Here is an 11909-nt window from a genome sequence, read left to right on the forward strand (position 1 = left end):
TTCATTACATGAACGAATGAACGATTTACATCTTGTCGGCAAAAATCTTTTTTTTTTAAACCAAGTAATACCTGCGCATACAAAACATATTTTATACCATACGTGTATAGAACAAATTTGTCTTAAAATTCAGTCTGATTATTTGAAAGTCGTTTCGGTTTCCTGTTAACATAGGTCAACTAAGTTTATTTACCAAAGACAAAACAAAGAGTACATGACTGTAAAGTTCATTTAATAATACTGTTCCTCGTAAACCTTTTACAAGACCGTAAAACATAAGTAAAATTATCATAAAAAAATATCAAACAAAAATATTGAAATATTTTATGTGTGTGTCGTCACCTTAAGACATAAAGATATTTCACCGTCAGTATTAAATATAATCTAAAGCAAACCGTGTTTGAAAAACATTGCATGCACAATTTTAAAAAAGTCGCTTTAAACAATCTTTTTAAAATTATGCACCTTTATATTTTCAACAGTAGCCATTGCATCACAATCATTTTATGCGTGAAAAATAGAATATTTTTTTTTGTAAAAGCTTTTGTGTCGATACGTTAAAAAACAACAAAACATTTAATTGACAAAACATTTGAACAATAAAAAAAACGTGTGCATGATAGAAGAATATTCTATAGTTTTATGCATGGTGCTTAACAATCAATTTTTATTTTTAAAAATGAATTGTTTATCAAACATTAATTAAATGTGTGTTAAAGCGTCTTCGTTTTGCTTTTAAGAAATACATATTTCCCTCTATCGATCAATTTGGAACGATAACCATAAATTCAGATTATGTATTGCATATACTATCACAATTTGTATCAATGCAGGTTAATGCTGAAAAACAAAAACCTGCACTACACGGTGTAACATATGTTCTGTTATTAGCACAATTTAAAAATCTTGTACAATCTCCTGGATAAAGCCTAACTCCATCCTCATAGCAAGCGTTTTCTGAAAATGAAATATATGTTCTTATTATATCAGCAAATATTAAGTGCAATATTGTAACTGTCTTAAATTAATCAAGTATCTTTCTTCCGGGTGGGAAAAAATATTAAGGTACCTGGGAGAGGGCTTATACGAATTTCATCCGAAAAAGATAGAGACGCAGGACTCTGAAGTTGATTTGTTGCTACAACACAGCGAATATAATACCCAGTAATGTTATTGGTTTTGAAATCAATTGAAAAAGATAACGTTGCATCATTAGTACAATTTTCCATTCTATGTGAAAATGTTTGGGTAGATGGTGAAAAACTTGTAAAATTCCCTGTCTCTACATCTTTTATTTCTAACGTCATTTTCCCTGGAGGATTTCCAACATCGCCAATACAATAATGGTTTCCATTGTTAGTGCCCTCTGTCCAGCTGTAGTCTATAACCAAAGTCGGTTTCACTGTTTCCGCTTCAAGAATAGAAAAATGTTTTATAGATCCAATCATTGTTTTGTAAACAAGTATACATGTAAGTGCCGCGTATAACATTTTTTTTTAAACTACTCGTCTTTGTTTTGATTACGAGTTTTCCATTCATTTTTGATCATTTCAGACTGTGCAGTAAATCTTTTCAGGGAATGTATTGCATCAAAAACATTTTCTTCTAAAGTGTATAGAACAGGAAAAAAAAGAAAGAAAAAAAATGTTCAATCCTCTTGAAATAATATGATTGTTTAGGGTCTCGAAAGACAAGTCCGATTCAGATCGTCGATATGGCAAACATAAACATGTAATCAAATGCCTACTACCTTTGATATCCAAGGACGCAGTTTTAGAACATCTTCCACCATCACCAACATTTACTGTAAATGTGTATTCATCTTTGTCCCGGCATGATACGTTTTTGATTCCAAATGTGAAAATCGTTCCGATTGTGCTCTGATACTTGTCAAACTCATCCGAGAAATAGTTATTGGTTCCATTTGGATATACTGTCATGAGTGTTTGACCAGCTGTCATCACAGTGATATTGTCAATCGTAATTGATGTGTTCATCTCACAGACAATATTGCCAGTTTCCATTTCAAATACCAAAGATGAGTTGCAGGATAAGAGGGGACCTGCATGTCATTTTATAAATGAATTTTGGTTCATGTTTACAAATGACTTTCCATCTAATCAATGTTGATCACGATATAAAATTTTAAAATATCCTAATTTGCTTGCCATGTCAAAATATTACAAGATATTTAAGAGTATACATTGTTAAAGGGTAATAAAATACAACAATGGTCAAGAAATATGCATTTACCAATGTAATGACTATTACTAAAATACCAATGACATAAACAATAGCGATTGATTTAGTTCCGTATATTTATACCTTGTGCACCCCTGCAAATGTGTTCGGAATCTTTTCTTTATCGTTCCTAAGTATGTAATAAATCCAGAGGTGCTCGAATGAAAGTTCACGAGACTTCACCGAGATTTGTTCAGTTCCTGTGAAATTTCGAGCGGAAGTATAAGTGTTCGGATAATATTCTCAAAATACGTAAGTACTGGTCGATTTTCATATCATATTCTACTTTGAATTATGTTAAAACATCAACATCTTTTAAGATGTATGTCTTATTTCACCATCTAGCGGTTTTTCGAAATTAAACGATGATATTCAGAGCACAGTTATCGATCGTGTTCAACCACGTGTAGAGTAGTTGATAATATAAAAATTGGGTTGCTTAATAAAATCATAGCCATGTTTGATGCTTGTGGTGTGCAATACAATGTTTTTAAAAAAATAATGGTTGAATTTTTTCAGAAAAACTTAGTGTATCGAGCCATTTTCAAGGAACATTCTGCATAAAATAGTACAGTCTGTTTCACTGTTTATGTTATTACTAGGTCTGGCGCGGATCGAAAATTAATTCTAAGGGGGGGGGGGGGGGATCTGTACTACGCATGTTAATTGTCGCAACAGCAGAAAAAAAACTATTTTTTGTATTGTCACATTTATTTCTAGAACACTTTTTATCACCCAATGAATGAAGATAAAGTTTAAAATCAATAAACCTCTAGAATTTATATTTGACTACAAGTACCTAGATTCTCTATAAACACGAGGCACGATTTTTACTGCGAAACTGAAAGGGTCAAATTAAACCACGTGGTCAAAAATTTAAATGACAATAACATTCGCAGGGGTGTTGTGTTTGTGATTAAGTTTAAATCATTCTTACATTGTATTTCTGGAGTCCCTTGCGTAGAAGATAAAGTTGTTATTTGTGCTAGATCATTATGAAATAAAGAGACATAAAAATTACAACATTCGAATGCAAGGAATAGGTTTGATACTATATATGTGATCATATACGGGTAGCGTGGTTGTGAACCATTTAATTTCTTTGAAGTTGGAGCACAAATATGATACTAACTCTGCATTCATTAAACAAAATATACCTTCTGTTGTTGGACCCATTTCAGATTCACAAGAAACATCTATGCACCAATTACATCTTGTTACAGTTTGTTGATGATCAAAACACAATTGTGGTCCACATAAATGACCCGAAGGTATGTTGTTATAACATCTCACGTATGATTTACACCCATCTATTTTTTCATGTGGTACATACACATCAGATCCATTGGAACCGTTGCAAATAGCATCTGTAAGTACATTTAAAAACACATATACCTTGTATTCTTGTTTTACATCCGTATAAACTAATATTTGGTGTGTTAAGATTTATATATCTACATTCAGTGTATATTCCCCCTAATGTTTTTATTGGAAATCAGTGACGTTCTATTCACTGTAAATGCACTTAGCCTTGTCAAGGCACATGAAGACAAGTACATTGTACAAACGGCGTCACGACGTTTGACTATATCTATTATTGTAATATAAAATAAATCATTCCATGTTTACATAACCAATTCGATATGTAGTTATGAAATTAATCTTTAAATCATATCAAATCGTTAAGAAAAAGTTTTTTCTCGACAAAGTTTTGGGTCCTTTTTTTTTGTCGCGGAAGCGAACTAAAAACATATAAGTATGGGTGTAGACTGTATATAAAACTATAAAACTGTATATAGACTGTCTTTTAAACGACGATACACTTTTCATACAATCAAATATCAATACGACTATAAATATAAGCATTAAATCCTTAATTTTGGATGTAGTCGATCCTATAACACAAGAATTATCATACCGAGCTAACTCTAAACCTTTTAAGTTAATGTGGTAGTTGCATAAAATTTATTTTAGGAGACATGTACATATCTACTGATATCTATGCAAATCTATTCTTTGAGGGGTTTAAAATTTAAGAAAAACGATATATACTGTTACAAAATGTAAGTTTTGAACGACTAAATTCAAAATGTTAGGAAGGAGTATTTCATCATAATGAATTTATGTTTATTGCATCGGCACTTTACCATGTTTTGACTGCAAAAGAGTTACTTGCCTGGAATGACATATATTTCCTCTTCTACAGCAGTTGCGTTAACTTCGCCGCCTTCGCTAACGACACTACATCGAATTTTGGCTTTGTTCCAATCTCTTGTTGCTTCAAGTAAAAACTTAATTTCTTTCTTTCTAGTGCAATTAACACTGTCTGGCTCATCATCTTCAACAATTATGATATTTAACCCACTTGCAAGGCTTACTTGAAACTTCAGCGTTGAACCTAAAGAAGTCTTCATGTCCTCTGAGATTGACATTTCATCGTATGTAAAGCTAGCGTTTGTAATCGGGTGTGTGAACTTTAATGAAAGGTAACTTAAACCGCTAGGATATCCTACGTCGCCGTTGCATGTGTGGACGTTGCCAATGACGTATGTATTCTCCCTGATGTTTGGATGTAAGGTGAATATCACGGAATCGTGTTTCGGAGGGTCTGAAAAGAGTATTTAAATTAAATAATCATCATAAAACAATATCATGCGGTAAATCATTACAATATTTTCTGCTTAAGTGAAATTTACCATTATCAATTTTTTTTTAAAGTACGCACTTTTGATTTTAACCTGAAGATATACATGGGATTCTATCTGCGAGTCATCCTCTTTAATGACAATACACGTGTATTGTCCATCATCATGACAGGTAAGTGAAGAAAATGTCAACATCAAGGAGTTGTTTGTGTAGCTGACTGTGGTTCCGTCAACATGAGAAGTCATGTTTGGTAGAGTAATATTTGCTACGGTGTGATTCAAAGAATTTTCTATTTTTCGTATAAGGATCGCTTTAATAGAATTCGTGTTCCGAGCTATACAATTAACTGAAACCTGGCTCCCGATGGAAGACTCTAGTTTGTAAGTTTCAAAAGCTACATCTGAAACGACAAAACATAATGAATACTATAATGAATAAATGCTTTGAAAACTACGAATGTAAGTGTATGTGAAATGAAATTACATTTAAGTGAAGGCCATCTAAATTAGAAAAAAGTACATTGTGTAATTATTTGTCATCGCCTTGCATTAAAACTTACCAACAGCGGAAACGTTCAGCTTTTTTTCAGAAGTTCTAATTTCATTGAGCAAAGAATTTTTCCCAACACATCGGACAATGACGTCATGTTGATTAATTGTCAATGGATTTGGGACATAAGCAATCCAATTAAAATCAACAGAGCAATTTGATTTATATTCTAATCCAAAATATGGCCCTGGAATATTTAAAAGAGTTTGAAAATCTTTGATTAACTCTACGGAGGCCGAGCTGTAAATTGGGTCTCCGTTACTTGAACAGTTGAACGTCAGTATATCACCTTCGTTGTAGTGAACTTCAGAATCTATTCTTGTCTCCGACATGGGAGCTATTAAAAAAAGTGACATCTTCTGAATTTTCACATAAGATAATACTTTAAAAACTTTTAATAATTCAGTGTTGGACTTTTGCGTTGCTTCATTTAAGTAATCTTTATTAAGACAATTATTTCCTTTGAAATCAGAATCAATCAATATATAATTTTTATACACCTAACTAAACATTTATTTGACTACATAAGACATAAACAATTCGTAGTATACTTGCCAGTTATGAAAACCTGACTGCCGTTGTACACACGTGTTGAAATTGTGTCATTCATTGTTATGGAACAGGAAAAGGTGAATGTTCCGTCCCAAGAGCACATGTCAGTAGTTGGTGCCAGTAGATCCAATGACAGATAAACTACGATTTCAGAGTCTGTACTGGATATGCTGGCATTAAATCTCTCCAAGAAAGCTGGTTCTTCAAAGGTCCTGTTACTGTAGTACTTCCCAATGACATATGATGTGTTCCGATTCTCCACCGATACGGTGACATGGACCCAATCTCCATGAGGAGACACGACACACGTCTTTGTCGTAGTGATTTCTCCATATATGGCAATAATAGGTGAAACCACAACATCTGAAAAATCACAACTGAATTCTAAGAACAACATAGTTTACCACTTAATGCGCCATGGTGGGTTTTTTCAGTGTATACAGAGTATATTATTCAAAGGAGACATTACAATAAATGAAATATTAACAACCGAATTCATTAATATTCAAAAAGAAAAGTAGCTTTGGGTCTCAAAATTAAAACTTATAGATGTATAATAGAATTTTAACTATTTTATAATGCAAAAATGTAATGTGCGTGTGTTTTTTTTAAATATAAGTTACATAATATTTATTTATAAAACGTTAAAGATTGATCAGTTCAAATCAAATTTCACCTGCTGAATATTCTGCAGAAGTACTCGTTACTAAGAAAGTTGTTGATGTCGTTTCTAAACTTTCACTTGTCTCAAAGTCTGTTAATGTTGTTATTGGTATTGATATTTCTGTTTTGTTCATAGTTGTTGTTTGTGCAAATCTTTCTGTGGTGTATGTTGGTGCTGATGTCGTGGGATATTCTGATGTAACCATTGTTTTTGACTCTGTTTGGTATTCTGTTGTGTCTATCGGGGTGGAATCTTCACGTTTGTTCAGTGCTGTGGAAGTCTGATCCGTAACTGTTTCAGTGAAACTTTGAGATGTTTCGATCCTGGCCTCTGTTGAATGGCTATAAGTTGTGTCCTCTGTCGGAACTTCTGTTATCAGTGATGATTGGGTATCTTCAGTCGTGTCCTCTGTTGTAAAGGTTGAAATGTCACTCTCAGTCGTAATTTCTGATCCTAGTGTTGTTGGGATACTTTCAGTTGTGTATTCTGTTGTTATTGCTGCTGTGGTACTCTCTGTAAGCGATGTTGTAAAGTTGCTAGACATTGCTGTTGTTTTTCGTTCTGTAACTGTTGTTGCTGTTGCTTGTGAAAATAATGGCACACCGGTTACGAACGGATCTGTTTGGAATGTCTGAACTTCTACAAGAAAATTCACACTTGCCTTTATGATTACAAAGTCTGACAAATTTGCGAGGCTGAAATCAATGTCCGTCAGAGAGTCTTTAAGATCCTGATAGACTTTCTCATTGGTAATTGGAATTTCATCATACTGGTAATATAACTTGTACTGAGCTACGATGCTTCCATTCCTGTTGAAAACAATCATCGTAATTTATTTGAATATATTTAGACGTTTTAATCTACCTAACATGTTGATTTGATGATAGAATAGTGCAATGTATACATTTATCTAATCCAGTAACAAATAAAAAACTACTCATATTTTAAAATATATTGCTAAATATTGTTTATTACATGAACTTTGTAACATCACAATGTCTGTAGAGATGACCATACTCTGTGTTATTTTTCCCAAGGGCGTCTGTTATCTGAAACAAAAATATCGGAAATTCATTCATATCCATGTAACATACATGTAGAAATATTACTTCTAGTTTATTGTATAAGTAGCAAATAGCCAGAAAAGAATAGTTTACAATAAAAGATAACAAAACAATTTCCAATAATAAGAAAAAACTAAGGTTGCCATTTATAATCATTAAATGAATTAACATATACATGTACATGTTGAGGATGGGTTTTTGAACGTGTTTATATATGTTTTGTTTTTCATCTTAAAATATATTTTTGTAAGTAAAAAACAACAAGTTTCCTATATAATAGTGATATTTGAGAAATATTTTTTGGTAAAATCCTACTGTATCTCGTTATTTATTAATATTATCATACTCACGGCGCCACAAAACTGTATGACCAGATCTTTGAATTCCTTTGACGATGAATTAGATAGTTCAGGATAGAACTCGTTTACCAGAGCCATTTCACCAGATACAATATCTTGAAAATTGCACCATGAAAGAACTTAAGTTAAACATCTTAATCAACACAGAATAACCTTTAGTATTTATCAAGTGCTACTTCAATAAAATCAAAATTTTATCATTATGATTTATTTAAAGTATCCAACTACACCTACGCTTATACCTTTTAATGCTACGTCACAAGATGGCGATTTAAATGTTTTGTTAAAATGTTTGTATCAATCGATTTGTTTGTATATTACCATAGCCCCGTGGATAAAGTATCGAGCTTACAAATTGCAGATAATGAGCGAATAAACTTGAGACTTTTGCTCATGTTTATTTTGCTAAATAAATTTTTGAAAAGATAATATTTAATCCAAAATTGCCCATATTTTCGCCTCTTACACTTATGTTCTTCTTATCCATCATGTTATCTCTCCTATCCAAGTAAATTTCTGCTAAGTTGAGAAAGTAATTGAAGGTTTAATGAGTCACCCTTAATAATTATATACAGCTTTTTAGCGGTTCTTTGACTGCATTCAATGTGCAGAATCTTTCATCCATAAAAAATATGAAATACTAATATGAAAAACATAAAAAAGATACATGTAAATAGACTAAACAGGTCATATACAGCCTACAATGTCAATATACATAAAGTGGGGCGCCAAGCGTGCGCATGCGTTTAAGGGTTTTTTTTTCAATTAACACAATACCTGATTGTAACATCTGTAACATTTGCATAAAATTATAATATTTCATGGCGTCTATTGAACTTGCATGCAAGTTTACATTATTTATTAGACAGGCAAATTTATTTTGTAGATCGAATTTTTATCAGTAATTGGTCGGTGAAAAAAATATATTGGAGGAATGTTGTTTTTGCGTGAGTATCTCCCAGTGTTTTTAAAGATCCGCCTTCTTGTTAAACTATTTAAGGTTTTAAAAATACAGAATATAGCCTATTTATAAAAACTTCTTTGTACATACTGACATTGATGGAGCAGTGGTTTTTTTTTATTAAAAATAGACAAAGATAGAAAGATATCAAAGAAAGATATGAGATCAAACCGATTTCAACGGGGTTTTTTTCCGTTTTAGTTTATTCTCTTTTGAAAAGATTTTGACTTCATTTATACTTCATTTATCTAGTTATCAAATTATGTTTCCTATCGTTTTTGCTTGACATTGTATAATTTTGATTTAATATGAACTGAGTAGATGTTTTTATAAAGAAAGTATATATACTTTATCTAGAGAGATGAACTACATAAATATATAAAAAAATAAAACTTACAATATTTGACAGAAAATTCATCATCTCCTGTAAATAAAACATACAATTTGTTAAAAGAAAAGGAAGGGGAAAAACATCCTCTAAATTAGTCACAAAAATATCAATAAATATTTTAAAAACACAAAAAAATAATCACCTTTTTTGGTCAGAAACCAAGTTAAGATTCCCGCTATGCATGCAATTAACAGAATACCCAATATAACAACGAGGCCTGTCTTGATTGTCCTTTTGTCATTTCTTTCTTCGTTAATATAAGGATCCTGCGTCTGTGTTTCTACACTGCGATTTTCAATAAACCCGATTCTGCGTACATTCTGTAAGGGAATGCTGCTATCATGCTGAAGAGTGGGCTGCAAATGAAAGGAGTTTAAATACCCTTACAAAGAACGGTCAAAAGGGAAGTTGAATAAATCGAAGCAATTACAAGTAGCATGTGAAATGTATCAATGGCATGTAGGAATATTCAGGGATACATTCTATCCTTTACAATCATAAGTGATTAAAATATGAACTTTTTAGAACTTAACAGCACACTTGCTAGTTTATCTTTTACTTCCGTTTCAGACGAAAACAAGTAAACAGAACTATACCAAATAAAGTTAACAAATTGTAGCATAAATCTAGAGATTCAGAACGGGTTTGGGTTTTTTTCTTCAATTTTTACCAACATATTAAGTATTAGTAGAACGTGATACAATTTTGATATTTGTTTAATAGTATAAGTCATGATATATTCTAGATTGATGTTTATGATTCTCTGATATTAAAGCTGCTTGGTCCGATTTTATATCAAATTTTATGCACGCTTTTAAACGATGGCTATGCTTAATATATGTATAATAATAGACATTGCAGTAGTTTTACCCGTCAATTATGCCAAATTTCAATGAAGAAAAATACGTACAAAATTTGCTAACAAAACAAACGACATTAAAAGGTACCGCGTTATTTCGCCTCATGTTAAATTTCACCCCTGACGACGAGACGGGTATGGTTGTATTACGACTTTGACATCGCTTTAAAAAAGGTCGAAATGATCAGACAAATTACAAATAAACATGTGAACGTTTTGTTCGCTAATATTTCCAAAGTCTGCTTTCTTTACAATTGATGCATAGCATGCGGGTTGAATAACCCCAATCATTCGGGGGACGAAACCAAGTGGTTTCCTTTTCTAAACATTCCCGTGATGCATTTTGGTTTGTTTTTTCGTTTGCCCAAAGAGAAATTATTTTTATTTACTTTGAATATTTCTAACCTTGAAAGGAGACTGATTCTGCTGGTGTAAATAGGAGAAAGTCCATAACTTTCTAAGATAAAGAATTTGTATGGAAAAAATGTTGATACTGTAATTACAAAAAATCGGACCAAGCAGCTTTAACAATTCAAGTAGATACATATTCTATACATTTTATTCATCCTTTAATTCATTTTAAAAGGTACATCTCTTGGTGAATTAGGCTTAGTATTTCTGTTTTCATTAATCTTGATCTATTTGTATTATCTTGATTTTGTACTAGGTGTTAGTTAAAGAAACTATTTTCCATTTAAGTATTTTGAAGACAATGAAATTCAATGTACATGTATATACTTAATTTTATCTACTGTGAAATTATTTTTAATGAAGACGAAAGTGAATACCGAACTTAGTTAAGGCATCCATAAATTATCCCAATACATAAAAGATACATAATAGATGGAGATTTATAAATGCAAAAAAAAGGACAGATATATAGGTCATATCCACCGTTTGCACATCTAATAACCGGTAAGTAAATTCTAAGAATCAACTTTTGATTTCTGACAATTTCATTAAATTATTCATCTTACCCGAAACAAATTTTTGTCTAAATACTCCTTTCTAAATGTACCACCAGTAACTTTATTCATCCACGGCTGGAGCTTCAGAAAACCGTCCGAAGTCTGTGAAATCACCGAACTTCTGTCAAACTCACTGTGTGTTTGAAACCTGTCACCATTTCCATAAATAACACTGGAAAACGCGCCACAAATGTAATGATTGTTATCATTGACCAGGCCATTTCCATTGCTTGATGATCCTGTTGACCAATTTTCTTCTGATTCATAAACATTTCCGTATCCATTCCTTGTACATTTGTCGATGTTTTCATTTAAAGACGTGGAACCATGGTGCCCGTTTCTACCTGATTTTTGCAATGAATCTTTAATAGGGGGTCGTTGTGATGTCCTATAATCCCTTTTTCTAGACTTTCCAGGATAAACGGATGACTGTAATCTAGACGGAGCTTTGACATAGTTCTGATGTTTTTCTGTCGTATTATCGAACATTGGTTCTTCATCAAACATTTTTGGTTTAAGTTGCCTCTAGCTCTTGTTAAACTGTGTATCTTCTGATTCTCCAAGAGTATTACCATAGGACCTATTTTGCGAATACTCTACTCTTAAAGAATAACCATTCTGCGACTCAGTATATGGTTCTTTGTCAGAATTGCGT

The 11909-nt window shown here is 32.2% G+C and overlaps 1 protein-coding gene across 4 annotated transcripts; it reads right to left on the reverse strand.

Moving 5' to 3' along the window:
• Nucleotides 1–215: 215 nt before the first annotated feature.
• Nucleotides 216–11332, reverse strand: LOC105337610 (uncharacterized). Of its 4 annotated transcripts, XM_066068094.1 has the most exons (15): nucleotides 11264–11332; nucleotides 9570–9783; nucleotides 9434–9460; nucleotides 8067–8170; nucleotides 7628–7701; nucleotides 6665–7461; nucleotides 5992–6351; nucleotides 5447–5773; nucleotides 4967–5287; nucleotides 4418–4849; nucleotides 3399–3608; nucleotides 3179–3226; nucleotides 1751–2062; nucleotides 1070–1411; nucleotides 216–957 (listed from the first exon to the last, which is right to left on the reverse strand). In XM_066068094.1, the coding sequence occupies exons 1-15, from the start codon at nucleotides 11321–11323 to the stop codon at nucleotides 794–796; spliced, it is 3792 nt and encodes a 1263-aa protein (XP_065924166.1). In that variant the 5' UTR covers nucleotides 11324–11332; the 3' UTR covers nucleotides 216–793. The 4 variants fall into 4 exon arrangements, with proteins under 4 accessions (XP_065924166.1, XP_065924167.1, XP_065924169.1 ...); XM_066068095.1 differs by lacking the exon at nucleotides 3179–3226; XM_066068097.1 differs by lacking the exons at nucleotides 216–957; nucleotides 1070–1411; nucleotides 3179–3226 and adding an exon at nucleotides 2335–2441 and having other exon boundaries at nucleotides 1854–2062.
• Nucleotides 11333–11909: the final 577 nt, after the last annotated feature.

The sequence above is a fragment of the Magallana gigas genome, chromosome 8, assembly GCF_963853765.1.
Source record: "Magallana gigas chromosome 8, xbMagGiga1.1, whole genome shotgun sequence".
NCBI lineage: Eukaryota > Metazoa > Mollusca > Bivalvia > Ostreida > Ostreidae > Magallana > Magallana gigas.

Coding starts and splice junctions, on each gene's coding strand:
- LOC105337610 (XM_066068094.1), bottom strand. CDS start 11,323: ATGAATAAAGTTACTGGTGGTACATTTAGAAAGGAGTATTTAGACAAA. Junction 5,774..5,991: donor CAGTCAGGTTTTCATAACTG/GCAAGTATACTA, acceptor TTTTTTTAATAG/CTCCCATGTCGGAGACAAGA. Junction 5,288..5,446: donor GCTGAACGTTTCCGCTGTTG/GTAAGTTTTAAT, acceptor TTGTCGTTTCAG/ATGTAGCTTTTGAAACTTAC.